Below are 18136 nucleotides of genomic sequence, written 5' to 3'. Positions count from 1 at the left end.
GTGTGGGGGGGGTGCTCACGAATTCACTGTGTATGGGGGGGGTGCTCACGCATTCACTGTGTGTGTGTGTGGGGGGTGCTCACGAATTCACTGTGTATGGGGGGTGCTCACGCATTCACTGTGTGTGTGTGGGGGGGTGCTCACGAATTCACTGTGTGTGGGGGGGTGCTCACACATTCACTGTGTATGGGGGTGCTCACACATTCACTGTGTGTGTGGGGGGGTGCTCACACATTCACTGTGTATGGGGGGTGCTCACACATTCACTGTGTGTGTGGGGGGGTACTCACTCATTCACTGTGTATGGGGGGTGCTCACTCATTCACTGTGTGTGTGTGGGGGTGCTCACACATTCACTGTGTGTGGGGGGGTGCTCACTCATTCACTGTGTGTGGGGGGGTGCTCACACATTCACTGTGTGGGGGGGTGCTCACTCATTCACTGTGGGGGGGTGCTCACACATTCACTGTGTGTGGGGGGGGTGCTCACGCATTCACTGTGTGTGTGTGGGGGTGCTCACACATTCACTGTGTGGGGGGGGGTGCTCACACATTCACTGTGTGTATAGGGGGGTGCTCACACATTCACTGTTCGGGGAGCTCACATATTCACTGTGGGGGGAGCTCACATTCACTGTTGTGGGGAAGCCACTTAAGGATGCTCAGAGTGAAGCAGTTAAAGGGTCCATTTGATTAAAGCTAAAATAAGACCTTGCACAGCATTTCTCTTCAGCTTACATGACAAGACAACAAGAACCACAGGCTGTACTGGTTGTCTTAAGGGAAACACTCAAATGGTGGCCCAACACAAGTCAAGCCACACACATTTTTCACTTGAACGACTAACAAAAAAAAAATGCTAATTCAGATAGGAATGTGCCAGACATTCTACTTTGAAAATAAACAAGGTAAGCTATTCATTACAAGGAAATCAACTGAAAATATTTCTGTAAATAATAAAATTCAAATTTTCATGTAAAAAAATACAATTCAGTTAACATAGGATCTTAGAGGTCTTTCAATAGTTCAAAGGTTTTCTGGTAAAATGGAGCATAATTTTTTATATTATATAAAAAACTACACTTTCAAGGTCCACACAGTTCAACAGTACCAATATGTTTCAAACAGTGAGAGGATATCATAAAATCGTGCACAGATAAGACATCAGGTCAGAAGATCAGACAAAAATAGATTTTAATGCAACAGAAAAAGCAAAGTTCATTCGATGACACCGTTCAGATTTCACACTGCAACCAGTCTTTTAGAAACTCCTAGAAGGGACTGGAGAGAGGCTTCAGCAGTAAGAGTTCTAGCTGCTTTCCAGGGAGCCCACACTAGATTGCCAGCAGCCTCCTCGGGCAGAAACAACCGTCTACACCTCCATCTCCACAACATCCAACACAATTGTCCAGCCTCTGTGAGCACACGCACACACACACACACACACACACACACACACACACACAAATTCAACATAAAGAACACAAGGAGCTATTACAGCTAAGCCTGGTGTCATCCACCTGTAAATCCCAGCACTCCCAGGTCAAGGAAGGGGAGGCATAGGCTACCTAGCGAGTTTCACATCAGCCAAGTAGGATGCAAGATCCTGCCCTGAATAACAAAACAAAGAGAAAAAAGGAAAGAAAGGAGGAACAGAGGGGGAAAAGATAGAAGGCAGAAATTACAACTGCCAAGTTCTGGTATACTATCAAAGTTTGACCTAGAATCAAGGAATACTAAATTACCTCAAAGACTATTACACACACACACACACACACACACACACACACACACACAAACAAAAATAACATACAAAGTTCACAAGTTAATATGAAATCAAATGTAAGAATCCAGATGTCTTGTGTTAAGCTAGATTGTTTAAGAGATCTGCATAGTGATGAAGCGTTAGGACCGGAGAGACAGCTCAGCAGTTATGAATGCATGCTGCTCTCGCAGAAGATCTGAGTCTCCCAGCTCCATGTCGGGAGGCCCACCATTACCTCTAACTCTTCTGACCCCAAGAGAACCTTCATTTGTGTGCACATACATGAATTCAGACATACATGGACACACACAGGCAGCGACAGGAAATGGCAACTGCACAGACGCAGCACCACCACAGAGATTAGGGGCCTGACTGAACAGTGGGTGTCACCACATGAAGACAGAAAAGAGTCTGCTTCTTGAAATCCAGCAGTTCCCGTCTAATACACATAGGAACCACCTGGGGACTGCATACTGCCAAGGCAAATGGAGTAGGAAGCAGATGGCTGACATCCTGCAAAAGGAGTAATGACAAATAAGACTGTGACTGTGGGGCCTGCCCTTTGACCCTGGTCCCTACAGCCTGCAGAGCTCAGGCCAGCACTGTACCTCTCAGCAAATCCATCCATTTGAAAGAAATCATGGTGTAGAAGGTCAGCACACAAGGGCCTTTTGTCTGGATCAATGTGCAAGCATTTCTGAAAAATTAAGAACACATAAAAGTCTTCCTCAAGAATAGCTGCTTACATTAGGTTTCTTCCTTACAGTCAGTGAACAGAATAAGGCACAAATTATGATAGTGGCCACCAGAGGTTTCTATGTCCCCAAAACAGACCCAGCAGGCATTCAGTATCTATAGATGCAAATAAATGCACAAATTACTAAGAAGCGGTCTTTCCAAGAAAAAAAAAATTGATTCTGGCCTCTAACTCTACTATCTGTCTATACAAAATACAGGCAGCAGAACAAGTCAGACTCCACTATAGGGGTCGTTATACAACACAAACTGGTTCCTTCAACAGAGTGCAGGGTTTAAACAAAGAAGATTGAGTAAGTACAAGAGCAACTGTCAGCTGTGGTAGTACATCCTTGTTTTCCCAACATTTGGGAGACTGAGGAATGGGCTATAGGTTCAAGGCCAGCCTGGGTAATACAACAACACCTTCTTCCAAAAACACAAAAACATAAAACAAAACAAACAAAAACAACATCAACCAATGGCAACTTAGAGATTTTCCTATTTTTAGTTTTTAAAAAATTACATTCATTGCTACGTGTCTGTGTGTAGGTGGGTGTGTATCTTGTGTGCATGCACACGAGCCACAGTGCACTTGTGGACGTCAGAGGACACCTGCAGCGTTGGTCTTCTCCTTTCACCATGTAGGTCCCAGGGACTGAACTCAGGTCAGCTGGCTTCTGCTGTATCTGCTGAGCCATCTATAGATTGTCTTTACATCTGTGGTGGTTTGAATACACTTACCTATGGGGAGTGACTGTTAGGAGATGTGGCCTTGCTAGAGGAAGTGTGTCAGTGTAGAGGACTCCAAGTGCTCAAGCCCTTCTCTGCCTGCAGAAGACAGTCTCCACCTGGCTGCCTTTGGATCAAGATGCAGATCTCTCCACTCCTCCAGCACCATGTCTGTCTGCCATTCTTCCCGCATGATGATTATGGACTAAGTCTCTGAAGCTGTGAGTCAGTCCCCATTAAATATTTGCCTTTATAATAGAGTTGCCTTGGTCATGGTGTCGCTTTACAGCAATGAAACCCTAACCAAGACAATATCCTAATTTAAATTATCAAAGAAATGATAGCAGGACGTGGTGGTGCATGCCTTTAATTCAGCACTCACTGCTAATACTGGCACTTGGAAGATTTGTTTCTTTAGATTTAAATGTTTATGTATGTGAGTACACTGTAGCTTTCTTCACCAGAGGAGAGCATTAGATCATATTACATATTTTTATGACCCACCATATGGTTGCTGGCATTGAACTCAGAGCCTGTGGAAGAGCAACCAGTGCTCTTAACCCCTTAGCCACCTCTCCAGCCCCTGATGCCCGCACTCAGATTGGAGCCAGCCTGGTCTGTATAGTGAGTTACATGCCAGTCAAAGCTACATAGTAAGACTTTTTTGTTTTGTTTTGTTTTTTGTTTTGTTTTCAAGATAGGGCTTCTCTGTGTAGCCCTGGCTGTCCTGGAGCTCACACTGTAGACCAGGCTGGCCTTGAACTCAGAGATCCACCTGCCTCTGCCTCCGGAGTGCTGGGTGGTGTGTGTGCCACCACCTCCCAGCTAAAGCCTTGTATTGAGAGAAGGAAAGGAAGGAAGGGAGGGAGGGAGGGAGGGAAGGAGGGAGGGGAAAAGGAGGGAGGCTGAAGAAATAGAAAAAAAACTTTTAATCTTTTAGAGGATTAAATGGGAAAAAAGACATGCATTATAGGATTATAAACTTGCTATAACATCGTTATCTCCGAGTGTGTCTGTAGTGTGTGGAGGCCCAACACTGATGTGCAGTGCTCTTTTTTTTTTCTTTTTTTTTAATCACTCTGCACCTTGCATCTTTGAGATAGTCTCTCACTGAATCTGGAGCTCACCAACTGAGGTAGGGATCTCCTTGTCTCCCCAGCCCTCAACTCCCTGACCCCTGCACTGCTTGGAGATTACAGACATGCCCAGTGTCTTAGTTTCCTTCACTGTTTCTGTGATTAAAAAACCAAAAACCAAAAACAAAAAACCAGTTTAAGGGAAAGGGTCCTTATTTTAGCTCATAATTCAAGATGCAGTCTATCATGAAGGAGAAGTCAAGGCAACAGGAGCTTGAAGCGGCCATGGGGAGTGGCACTGTTGGGAGATGTCGCACATGCACAGTTAGAAGAAGTAACAAATGCTAGCTTGAGTTGCTTTTTCCACTCTTATGACCCAGGACCCCTGCCTAGGGAATCATGGCACCCACAGTGGGTGAGTGGGTCTTTTTACCTCAACTATTGTAGTCGCCCTAGACATGCTAAAAGACCCTCCTCCCAGATGATTCCAGACGTCTCCAGTTTGACAGCACCAACCATCACCCCGGCTTTTATGCGAGGTATGGCACACACTTTGCTGACAGCCATCTTTCTAGCCCCTATCTAAACTTTTCTAGTGAGTTAAAGACAGAAAAATCATCAAGTAAATGGCTGCATGAGCCTTGCATTTTAAGGATACTGTTTTGCAGTACCCTGAACAATTAGTAACAATGACGTTCTGAACTAACAACCTTAAAGGGTCAACTCTCAGAGACAACTTAATGCAGTAGAAATCCCCAAGAGTTTCCTAAACTAGATACAAATAAAAGCAACAGTAATTTGTAAATTAGCTTCAACAAGTCCAATATCTAAGCAAAATATGTTTGGATAATAGCACTGATTATGAGCCTACAAACTTATGCTCTACATATTAATTTTCCTAATTACATTTATTTCTCTTATTTTAGTTTTCATTTCCATATAAAACACAGTTTTTATGTTTTTAAATAAGAATGTTTTCAAACTTAGAGCATGTTAGAAATGTTCTCTGAAATTTTAAGACAGATGAAAATTTCAGACTCTGCAAGCTTGAGCCTACACAAAGAACTATAAGCATCTAAGGAACATGGAGAGCCAGAGAAACAGTTTTCCCCAAGGAAGAGCACACCAACTGACCAACTGGTTAGTCAATACCAAATGGTGAGCCTTAAAACAACATGAGTAGACTGTACAGACTGATCAGGCTATATTTAGAAATCATACACACACACACACACACACACACACACACACACACACACAGCAATAATGGAAAAAGATGCCAAAGAGAAAGAGAGCAAGGAAGATTCAGAGAGGAAAGGGAAGGGAGAAATGATATATTATGATAATAATCTCAAAAATAAAGGAAGGAGACTTAAGGCTTTTATTCTGAAGTACCTCTAGCAATGTAACAAATTATTTAAACCTTTTCTTAGTGTACAAAATTTAAAAACACCAGAGGAAATTGTTGACCTAAAAGATAAGTTGGAAAGCAGGAAGGGAGAGATACAGAGACAGAGAGAAACAGAGTGAGAGACATACATGAACCAAGTCTCTATCTTATACAAATTCCCCATCACAGAGAGGAAGGGAAAGTGCAATTACCTTTGCTAAACTGATCACAACTTCAGGGAGCTTCGGATAGCGGCTCTCGAGAGGCTCTGCTTCTATGTCTTTGATCTCAGGCAACCTTACTCCAGCAAACACAGGATTTTTATAAAATAGCTCCTGGTGTCTTGGAATTAAATTACCTAGGAGGAGAGCACAGTGTAGATGTTTGTCAGTACAGATGAGAGAAATGGTGGAGAGAGAGGTGGTGGAGAGGAAAGGGTGAAAACAGCCAGCACAGCATAAGATTCTCTCAGCAAAATAACCGGAGACAAACCTGTCAACAGTGGCACTTAGAAGTCTTTACAGTGTCTTGACACAGGACAGCACAGGGAGAGGAACACTGATTTTGAAACATTCATCTAAAAAACTAAATACAGCTATAAGCAGAATTAATTGTGAAGACATGACAGGTGAAGGTATCTTGTGCCACTCTAGATGAAGTACTACAACTCCCACCAGTAAAATGTTCCATTCTGCCCCAAAGCAAAGAAGATACAGCTATACGGACAGAATCTACTTTAGGTAAGTCTTCCTCCAAATAAGAATTTCATTTTTGCTCAACAGATTGTATACCTATATCTAAGTTTAGATTTGAGCATTTTAACCTTATCTCAATTTTAATACCTACTATATCATGATCTGTATAAATGAAAAAGTTAAATTTTACAAACGTTTTATTATACTAAAACTATAAATAAGTACAATACTGATGAAATAGTGAAAAGGTTAATATATGCATCAGTACAGATGAAATCTGTTTATCCCTCTTCCCTATGATACAAGTCATATAAAAATTCTACCACAAGAAATCATATACTTCATAAATTCTTAAACTCAAAACTTAAAATTAAATAAATATTATCCCAAGTGCCCTCCTATTTTTCCATTTTAAAGTCTATCTTAGAATGTGAATTACATAATCTAACAAATGTAAGCCTCAGAGTCCAGCTTTAGAATTTTATCCAAAGCACTAAGAACAAAAGGCAAAAATCTGGTTAGCTAGGCATGGTGAAGCACATCTGCGCTCACGAACACGGTGATGCCAGAGCATCTGTATCACATCTGTGGTCACAGGTGTGGTGATGACAGCCATGGTCACAGCCTTTGGGAGGCTGACGCAGTGGAGACTTAGAGGCTTAGGCAGAAGGAGAGAGAGTTTGAGGACACCTTGTGGTACACAGTAAGACTCTTGTCTCAGAAAACATAAGAAAAACCTAAAATCCAAATGCAAGGCAACATTAAGCTATCTTGTCTTTGTTTTCTCGTCTTCTCCTGGAATATGAGGATAAAGAGGAGGACTGGATCTCACCAAATGCTCGCCCGCCCAGGGGAAAAGTGATGAGGACATCTTGGCTGTCGAGGGGATGGAGGTGAGAATGGTTCAGAACCAGGCTCCGGGTTACTAGGATTTTCTGACTTATTCTGAGTTCTCACTACACTGCCTTGTTATGACTTTTGCCACATTTTAAAATCAGCAGTGACTTTAGCTGACTGCATGCTAATATAACCTTTGTTAATAGCATTTTTAAATTTTCCTCCCATTAGATTTATAATTTTACTTATCTTCAACAACCACTTCCTTCTCTCTTACACTGATCAGCCTTTCTAGAGGGTCTGTGTGTCTATGTGTGTGTGTGTGTGTGTGTGTGTGTGTGTGTGTGTATGTGTGTGTGTATCATGTGTGCATGTATGTATGTACATATGTATATGTGGATATGTGTATGTGTTCGATTTGTGCATATGTGTGTGTCTGTGTTTCCTTTTTTCCCCCCAGGCAACTTTTTACTTCATGAGTTTGTCACTCTCTCATTGGTTCACTAGTCCCACAATGAGAAAGGACTCAGCCACCCACAATAATGTTATTAATAGGAATGTGGATCTGTTTCACAAAGAAGCCAGTGAATCCCATGATAGCAAACCCCGTGGCTGTGGCCATGGCGATCTTTTGGAATTCTTTTCTATTAGGTTTGGTGCATCTTTTAACCATAAGGAGAATTACAAAGATTAGCCGAATTGAGTCCTTTGCAAACTGCTGGCCTGGCTCGACAAACTACACTACCTGATCCATGTTTGTGGGTTGGCGGTTTGAGAGGGTTGAGATATGTACCTTAGGAGAGAACTGAGCCCAAAGAACTAGGAACCGGCTCATGTGTGTTTCCTATTTGCTCCCTACCTTCACCTAAAATAAGCATTATCTTTAATATGTGAGCAACTTAAACAACAACAGACACACACAGGGAAAGAAAACCTGTAAAATTTAAAGCACAGATGTATAATCTTACCTAAACATGTCATAATATGATGCAGCTGATCAATATCGGATTCTCCTGGAAATAGTGGTTGCCCCATAAGCATCTCAATGACCAGACAACCAATGGCCCAGATATCAACAGCCCTGCAAACGAAAAGTTACGTGATGAAAGGCATGGCATCCTGACCTCTGCCCTGGGCCTGCATCTTCTTGGTACTTCACCAGGTTGTCAGTTTTGGTTTTGAAAGGCATGGTAGTAGGTCTTGTCACTTGAAGGTACTTCTAGCCTTCTATTTTAATAAGTGAGATTTCCAGAAACTTCAACCATGAGATATTAAAGAAGAAAGATTGTGAAAAGCCTTACAGGAACTGTAAACCTTCTAAAGAATTTTCAAGGAGAAAGCACTAAGGGTCAGTAGAACTCACTTAGTAACCAACACTGAACCCAGGCCTTCCTTTCAGTGTTAAGCGGATCATTTATGACAAACACATGCCACTTTCAAAGCGCCGGTGTCCATGCCCTGTCATTCCTGACTCTTACTTGCCGTACTTGACATCACCGACCAGCAGTTCTGGAGCTCTGTACCACCGGGTGGCCACATAGTCAGTGTAAACCTCCCCAGGAGCCGCCAATGTCCGTGCGAATCCAAAGTCACATAATTTTACAACGCCAGACTGTGAGACTAATATATTCTCGGGTTTTATATCTCTGTGTATGATCTAAGACAAAAAGAATCCATAGAGCATAAGATGTTAAATAAAAAAATAATTTATTGGGGTACTTGCCACAAGCAGTACCATAATACAACACATAGAACATTGTTCCAGGGCTTGAGAACACTCATGTCTCGAGCTTCGTTAAACTAGCAAAGATACTGAGTAAAGCTCGCTATTGTTAACCAACAGACAACTCTCAGTCCCTCACTACTGTCAAGACTCAGAAATAAACTGCTGAAAACTAAGACAGTCAAGGAAAACTCATAGAGGAGGTGAGCTCTGCACTAGGTTTTAATATGCCCACGTCAGCAGACACTTGGCCGTGTGTGTGTTGGACACCATATAAACTATCTTACATACTCTAACACGGTACCACACAACAACCCCAAGACTTGCAGAGGGCTGGAATGAGGCTAACTGGTACAAGTTGGAGGAGAGAAAGGGATAGAGAATCCAGTATCCCGGATCGTCCAAGCCAAACCAGTTACACCCTGAAGTGGGTTGACACAAGCTCACATAGCTTGAGAGCTTGCAGAGATTAGAGAAGAGTGATTACTCTTCTGACAGGAAGCTGGAATCTGGCTTACTCTTAGGAGGATGTTTTATGGTCCATACATGGCAGTTTTAAGTTATTAGTGTTCAAACTCCGTACATTTTTTCAAATTATCTATTTTTACTTTCTTTGCATTGGTGTTTTGCCTTACATTAGATGTCTATATAAGGTGTCAGATCCCATGCAACTGGAGATGCAGACAGCTGTGAGCTGCCATCTGGGTGCTGGGAATTGAACTCTGGTCCTCTGGAAGAGCAGCCAGTGCTCTTAAGTGCTCTGCTGAGCCATCTCTCCAGCCCCAAATCAGTACATTTTAATGAAAACAACTCGACCAAAACTCTGTCCCAGAATTTTGGGATTCATTAAAACAAGTTTAATTAGAAAAAAAAAACAAACAAAATCAAACATTTTGCATAGATACAGAAATGCTCAGAACACAAAAGCCATCAATATTAAAATCCCACACTTTAAAGGCAGACTGGATAGTTAAATATGGGCTGATCATTCCTAAGGGAATGAAAAATAAAGGGAAAGAGAAGTGTATGTGAGCAGAATACACTGGAATGTTCTTCAACACAAAGCCAGCCACTGATGGCCAGGCAGTGCTGGTGCACACCTCTAATGCCAGCACTCAGCGGGCAGAGGTAGGCGGATCTCTGAATTGAAGGACAGCCTGGTCTAAAGAGTTAGTTCCAGGACAGTCAAGTCTACACAGAGAAACCCTGTCTTGGAAAAAACAAGCCAAACCAACAAGAGAAAGAAAACAAACAAAGCCAACACTACGGCCATATACTGATTTCATTGATAATCCTACCCTTAGCACAGAGACGAAGAGTCTAGCCACCCATAATTAAGCATTTCAGCCTCACTGGTAAGAAACTGTCTTTTCTGAGACTACAAGTACGTGCTTTCCCCTGCCCTTTCCTCCCTCCCACCCTTCCATTATATTCTTCCTTGTTCTTTCAAATTTAGGACCCCCTTTCTATTGATAGTTGTTATATATTTCTAAGTACAGCCTGCTTAGTCTCTATCATGTTCCTTGTACGGTTTGGGGTTTGTCTGTCTGTCTGTCTGTTTTGGATTCACAATGTCCGTGAAATGTGTGTGGCAGCTAGTAGTGACTGTTGAGGGATTTAGAATCACCTAGGAAATACATCTTTCAGAGACTTGTAACTGGAGTGAGACCTACCCTGAACGTGGGGGGCTCCGTCCCATGGGCTGTGGCCCTGGACTGAATAAAAGGAAGAAATCATGCTGAGCACAGGTTCCTTTCTCTGTGGCCTGACTGCATGCAGCGTGCTCTGCTGCCCCACATGCTGGCCGTCATGGCTTCCCTGCTACCTGCACTGTGATCTCAAACTGCGAGCCAGAATCCCCTGTCCCTCTTGAAGTTGCTGAGGTCATTATGTCATGTCACAGCAGCAAGAAAGATCACCAAGATGCTAGCACTTCATACTGGCCCAGTTTCCACATGGTCAAAATTATTATTATACATTATGCAGTCTGTTCCTGTGACAATCTTATCTCTGATTTAGTCAGCTGGCATTCAGTTTCCTGAGCTTGGTTAATGGTAGTCTTTGTGATAAAAACAATGTCAAACTGAATTTCTCAAACATCAATTTTCTGAGACTGGATCATTGCTTCAGGGGCCTCACCGAAAAAGGCCCCTAGGTTTGAGCCAAACTAGATGTCTCTACAGAATAATTTATATCTGTACACACAGATATAGTCACCTGAGCTATACCCTGCACCATAACGATGTAGCGGGAGGAGACAATAAGGCCATGAAAACTGAAGACAGTAAGTGGGAAAAGCGCAAACACCCGAACGTTTAGGTGGTGGCACACACTTCTCCTCTTACTGATGGCTGTTTATGTTTCTGAGTGAGTGTGTGTCGTGTGTGAGTGCTATCAGTGACATCTCCTGAAGCTGGATACGGGGTAGTTTTGAGCCACCAGGTGTGAGTGCCAGAAACCCAACACAGGTTCTTGGGAAGATTCGTGAGGCCATCTCTGTAGCCCCTACTTAGGTTTCTGTTGACAGAGTCTCACACGTAGCTGGCTTCAGGTTGCCACTCAGCCCAGGATGGCTTCTGTTGCTTGGGAGGTAGCCCAAGGACTGAGATGCCTACCGTGCGCCTCCACACTTGGCTGTTGTGCTGAGGAGCAGCCGGGGCTGTGCACAGGAGGCAAGCACTATCCGCAGATTACCTGCAGCTTTCAAACTACATGCCACTATCGCTCGTGATGACTGCATCACAAGAGGGGGTCACAGAAAGTATTTTGTAAAACTGGCCAAGTGTATATTGAGTTGCTCATTATGCTTTGAGGGTGTTGCTTTTCCTGGAGGTGCTTTTCTATAGTGTTCAAAAGACAAAACTAACAAACACTGTTGATACAGGCTAGATGAGGAGAGCAGAGGTTTTCACACTCATACTCTACAAGTAGGCAAAAACAAAAAACAAAAAACAAAAACAAACAAAACACAAGTCAGAAAAATACAGACTCCTTTGTATACATATTTATCAAAACTCATTACTTCAAAATTGCCAAATCAGAAAATGTTATGTTAAAAAGAACAAAAAATAATCAAGGAACAGATATTTAAGTCTAGTTTAAAGTGAAGTATTTAGTGTTTTAGTATTCAGGGGTGGGGGAGCTGGAGAGATGGCTCAGTGGGTAAAGGCACTTGCCACCAAGCATAAAAATCTAAGTCCAATCCCCAGGACTTACGTGGTAGAGGGAACTGACTCCTGCAAGTTGTACTTTAACATGTGCACTGTGACCTGTGCACACATGCAATCAATCAACTGATGTACAAAAAGGGCACTGATGTTTGCAATTTACTTTAAAATATGTAAGTACTAGAGATTAATAAGTTAATGGACAAACCCAGATTATAAAACTTAGTGCCCACGCTTGTAAAGTAAGAACAGGAAACTCTTAAGTGTGTAATACAGCTAATGAGACTAGCTATTGTGTACCTCTCAACTTTCCATTGTGACATGTGAAAATTAGCTATACCAAATTTAATTTCTTATATTACTGAAATAAATATCTCATTAAACTAAGTCACATCTTAACTTATATACAGTAAAGGATTGGCAAATTAAGCATCATAACTAATACTTACATTGTGACTATGGCAAAATCCAATTCCATTAATGATCTGAAACAAATACTTTTGAACTACTTGATAGTCTAGTCCATTTGGGAAGAGTTTCAAGTCATCAAGAATCGTGTGGTCAACAAATTCAAAGACTAAGTACCAACGCTTCTTTTTCTTACACACTTCCAACAGGTTCACCAAATTTTCATGCCGCAGTTGCTGTCATTAAAAATATGTAGAATAATTTTAGATCAAGTTATGAGCAATTAGCTATCATTTAAAAGGTATTAGTGTAAGAAAAACATGTAAACAAAACGCATAAACAATGCTCATTGTAAAGTATGCTCAAGTTCAAGAATAACAGTCAAAAGAGCATGTCGTTCCTTCTCCTCTCAGAGAGCATGGTAAAGCTGGTTCTTAAAATTACAAAGCAGACGGCACTCAGGACTAACAAGGAAAGGCAGGCCGAGTAAAGCCACACAGAGACGCTTGCTAAAGAATCTATCAGACAAAATAAAGAATTTCATTAGGAAAAACTCAAAAAGTACAAATTGAGAGAAATTGAGACTAACAGAATTCAATCCTACAGTCAGCCCTAGGATAGAAAGAAATGATCACAAACCATAACGGATTTCTGGTCCCCAACAAACTCCTGTCCACCTCCCACTGAACCTCTTACTAATGGATGCTCCAAAAGTACCACCTTACCATAAAATTTAAAACATTCAAGGGGCTGAGAGTGCAGCTCAGTAAGAGAGGCCTGGCCTAGCATGAGCGAGGCCCTGGGTTCATCTAGCACAAAAGAGGAAGGGAGGGAAGGAAGGACAGACAGGAGGGGGTGATTATCCCGAAGTCTGTTCAACGATGCTGTATATATGAAAAGAGTAGGACAAACGGCAGGTTGACGCTCCCTAAATATAAAACAGTGTAAAAGGAAGAAATCAAGAGATTATGTGACCCAATAACTGTGCTTAATCAAATTGTATTTAAGTAAAAAAAAGGGGGACAATTTTGAACATGGGAAATTTATCAATTTCATATAGGAACAAACCTTATTGAAATATGGGCATCACGGCTATGAAACAGAAAGTGCACGTTTTGGTTTATTTTTTATTTTTTTGAGACAGTCTCTCTAGTATAGTATAGTATAGTATAGTATAGTATAGTATAGTATAGTATAGTATAGTATAGTATAGGTCTGGCTATCCTGGGACTCAATTCAAAGGCTGGCCTCAAACTCAGAGAATTCCATCTGCTTCTGCCTCTGCCTCTGAAATGCTGGCATCAAAAGCATGTGCTACCATATCTGGCTATAAATCTTTATTTTTCAAAGTCCAGTAAGACAGACAGCTAGCTTCTCATGGAACACTGAGAGACAGGCGAAGAGTGGAATCAAATTTTGAACATAATGTAATGAACTCTAATAATTCTGTTTTCTGTGGATATAGTCTGTTAAAAACAAAAGTATTTTTTCAGACTGACAAAAATGAGGAGCATTCCTTGCTAACATAATATGCTTTAAAGAAAATAAAAGATTCACTTCTTTACTTTCAGTTTTCTTTTTAGGCAGAAATCCAAGTAGCCTCAATCCTCTTGGATCAGCCTCCCGTGCGCTGGGATTATACGTGTAAGCTACCCTGACTGGCTAAAGAATTTGTTTTAAAGCAAGACAACTGATAGCAGGGAAGCAGCCGAGAAACAGAGGAAACACAGAAGAGTGATGCAAAAGATAGATCTTAAATATATCCCAGCATGCCGACTGTAAACATTTAACAGTGCAGACAACCAGATTCCACGAAGGTAATAACACCCATCTCTTGTAAGGGGAGGGACAAGACAGAGGGGTGAGCACTGTCACAGGCCCCAGACCTTGCACGGCTAATCCCCTAGGGCAAGTGCCATGTAGGCTGTAAGACTAAGCGTGGTGCGTGTGGACAGCACCATCTGCCAAAACTAAAACAAAGGCCTGATCCAAGCAAGTCCACAGTTATAGGAAACTGTCTTACTACTAAACTTGCTTCTGTGGCTTCTGCTTCTGTGGCTTCTGTAGTTCTGCTTCTGGCTGTTCTTGTTAACTGAATTATGTCAACTCAGGACATGTTCTTTGTGCTTAAAAGCTCACCTGAGAAAGGCTCAGGGCTGCGCTGGGCTCCTGAACACTCAGTGTAGTTGCCAGCTGGCTAACAAAGACTTTCTGTTGACTTCAACTCGTGTCTTCTCTGGAGAACACCCACAGAAAGTACAGCTAAAATGTCTAAGAGTCTATACTGCAAAAGCAGCAATTTGGGGTATTAGTAAGTTAAGTAACTTTACTGTGATTTCCAAAAGACTGGAAAACGAATAAATGATAAAAAAAAAAAGAATTGGAGAGACGATAGAAGTCAACAGGAAACTAACAAAGAGAAATCTAAATATATGAGTCACAGTACTGTGTGTGTTCTGTGGAGAATGACTGGTTTAGAATGAGTGGGTCTATTAGGATACAGCAAGCCAAAATAAAGGAAGGAATCATCAGAAGGCAGGCAACGGGGAGCAAGACATCTTCAAATGAGGTGCTTACAACATCCAGCAGAAACTGACTGCGGAGACCCAGTTAAGGCAGCCAACTGGAGTTCCCAGTTGAGAGTTCTGGAAAGGCAGAAGGTCCCTCTTCAGTGATGCTTCCAAGTAAACAGCCAACAGCACATAGACTGCAGAGCACCATCAAACAATGTATTTACAGCATCCAGCAGAAGGGGCTAGGGAAGTCCTAACGGCATTCCAGCTGGAGTCCCTCACTCAAAGTCCTAGGCAGAGAACTCTCTCACCATGGGTGAGCTTCTGGCTTCTCACTCCCTCCATGGGGAGTTTTATACCATGGGAGAACCCTGTGTTGAAAAGGTCTATGTTCTAAGCTCTTCTCCAGGGTGTAAGGTTAACACCCATCCTGTTATAGAACCAAGAGGCCAGCCTGAACAGGGGGTTTTAGAGGACACTCAGGATAAGCATGAGTCTGTGAAGGGTGTGGGGGCCTCCTCATTCTCACACTCCACATTCAACAAAGACAACAAGAGATGACAATGCAGGAAGCTTTATAGTGTGAAACACTAAACATGGCTGATGACACAAAACACCAGCTCTCTGTTCATAAGGCATGCACTTACATCCCACCACACAGAGATTAATAAACAAACAAGATTAAAAGGTAACTGGATGCTTATAAAATGCTCAAACAAACATATTGATGTGAAAGTATACATTAATAAGACCAGAAGTGGGGCTGGAGAGAGGGTTTCTCAATGTACCCCTGGCTGGCATGGAAGCTGTTATGCAGACCAGGCTGGCTTCCAGCTTGCAGAGACCCACTTGCCTCTGTTCCCCTAGAGCTGTGTCTACAGACATCCACACCAAGCCCGGATCTTCTTATAACGAGACAAATATAAAAACATGGTCTAGGGGAACAGCTAATCCACAAAGCGCAAGTTCCAGAACCCACAGGAAAAGCCAGGTGTGAGATCGTGTGGGGGGAGGGAAAGGCATCAAGACTAGGGCTCACTGGCAAGCCAGTCTACTCTACTTGGCAAGTCCCTGGGTGGCCAGCACCTGAGTAGTAATGCTAAGTTTGTCCTCTGGTCTCTACATGTACATGTGCACCCCCATCTGCATGTGTGTGCACGCATGTGAACATGCATACACATATAACCACATATACTCACACAATATACTGTCACACATACATACATACACACACACCACACACACAAATGTACACACACACACAGTCACACACACACACCACAGTAATGTTTTCCTTCAAATGCAACAGTCTTGAACAAGAAGCGACTTCCCTTTTCGGCTCAATGCACGCTCTTACCTTTAGTAACTTGATTTCTCGCATAGCGATCTTCTTAACCATTTTATCGTCATCGCTCTCTAAGAACTTCTTAATGGCCACAATTCTTCCACTGTCTTTGTTCCTACACTTCATCACCATTCCGTAACTCCCCTCTCCAACCAATCCTAGGTTCTCATACTTTTCCATTTTGCTTCAAAACCAGTAGGAATTTTTCTTGCTGTAGAAACCAAAGCACGGCATTAACAGCGCTGAGTGTGTCCATTCCCTCCACTCTCCCAGACAACTCGCTCTTGTGAGACTGTTTCCCTTGTCAGCGGTCACTGCGTTCACTACAATCTACGATGACACAATTCCTTACCATTCCCACAGGAAGCTATGCTTTCAAAAATGTGTATACAATATAAAAATAGACAATGCACTGGACTGTGGTAGTGCACGCCATTAATCCCACCGCTTGCAAGGCAGAGGCAGGAACATCTCTGTGAGTTCCATGCCAGTCTGGTCTATGGAGCAAGTTCCAGGACAGCCAGAGCTACACAGAGAAAACCTATCTCAAAAAACAACGCAAACAAACAAAAAGGCATTACTGCTCTTCCAGAGGACCTGGGTTCCGTTCCCCGCACACCCACAGTGGGTCACAATCGTCTGCTGCTCCAGTTTCAGGGGACCCAACCTCCACTTCTGGGCACATGCATCAGGGACAGGCATATATATATGGTGCACACAGGTATGTGCACAGAATACACTCATACAAATAGAATAAAAATAAACAAATCTACTGGCCATGGTGGCACATACCTTTTATCTTAGCACCCAGGGGGCAGAGGCAGGTAAATCTCTGTGAGTTTGAGGCCAGTCTGCTCTACATAGTCAGTTCCAAGACAGCTGAGGCTGTGTAGAGAAAAACCTGTCATGAATACAGAACAAAAATAAATAAATAAACCTACCTTAGAAAAATTTTATACTAGATTCAAAATATCCAAGTTGGAAGAATTTATGTACTTTCAACTTAATTGTAAAAAGTTATCATGACATAACCACTGGATTAATACTGAATTTTTAGTAGATTTTTCTCATCATGTTGATTTGATTATATTAAACTTGAATCACTTAAATCTTACTGACAGTGTTCTTTCCCATCTGGATAGAAGGCATTTTCTGAATAAAGTCTATTATAAATGGATCTTATTTTATCAATAATTGACAAAAACCCAGCAACCGGTGTTTTATATTGTATAGTTTAATACAGAAAAAATTATTTTAGGGCTGGGAATGTGGTTAGTGGTAAAGTGTGTGCTTAGCATGGGTTTCAGTCCTAGACCACACGTATTCATATTCACACACACACACACACACACACACCATACCTATGCATACACACACACCAATGTATATATATACATACACCATACCTATGTATAAATACACACACACATATATATGTATATATATGCCACCATGCCCAGCATAAATTTTATTTATTTTTTTAAACTGACTTTTGAATTTAAATTCCAGCATGAATTAAAAAAAAATATTGCACTAGATCCTCCTTTGGTTTCAACAGGGGTTTAGGAGGGCTTAAACATTAGGTACATTTATATTTTAAAAAGTATTAGTTTATATTCAAATGATGACTCATAGTTGAATTTTTAAGAGCCTGACCATATAAAAAACTTATCACAAACTTGTGGAAGAAAAAAACCACTTCTTTCCTCTCTCTTAATATTGAGTATGGTGGCCATATAAAGCTAATGTGT

General features: G+C 41.9%; 1 protein-coding gene and 1 pseudogene across 19 annotated transcripts in view; both read right to left on the bottom strand.

Moving 5' to 3' along the window:
• Window positions 1-18136, bottom strand: part of Cdkl2 (cyclin dependent kinase like 2) — a 35371-nt gene that overhangs the window by 14944 nt on the left and 2291 nt on the right. For 10 of the 19 annotated variants that reach the window (XR_005492936.2, XR_005492943.2, XR_005492944.2 and 7 more), the window contains exons 2-7: window positions 16398-16596; window positions 12569-12763; window positions 8708-8886; window positions 8198-8310; window positions 5910-6055; window positions 2373-2461 (exon numbers count right to left, since the gene is read on the bottom strand). Coding sequence is in view for 10 of the 19 variants with exons in the window: in XM_063273066.1 (XP_063129136.1) it covers window positions 2373-2461; window positions 5910-6055; window positions 8198-8310; window positions 8708-8886; window positions 12569-12763; window positions 16398-16565 (890 nt within the window). In the remaining 9 variants the exon portion in view is untranslated. Of the gene's footprint in view, window positions 1-2372; window positions 2462-5909; window positions 6056-8197; window positions 8311-8707; window positions 8887-12568; window positions 12764-16397; window positions 16597-17177; window positions 17287-18136 lie in introns of all 19 variants that reach the window. The other 9 variants (XR_005492939.2, XR_005492940.2, XR_005492937.2 and 6 more) reach the window with 2 other exon arrangements.
• On the bottom strand, window positions 6062-8191 carry Sec61g-ps2 (Sec61 translocon subunit gamma, pseudogene 2; annotated as a pseudogene).

The sequence above is a fragment of the Rattus norvegicus genome, chromosome 14, assembly GCF_036323735.1.
Source record: "Rattus norvegicus strain BN/NHsdMcwi chromosome 14, GRCr8, whole genome shotgun sequence".
NCBI lineage: Eukaryota > Metazoa > Chordata > Mammalia > Rodentia > Muridae > Rattus > Rattus norvegicus.
This window is presented reverse-complemented; position numbering and strand designations above follow the sequence as displayed.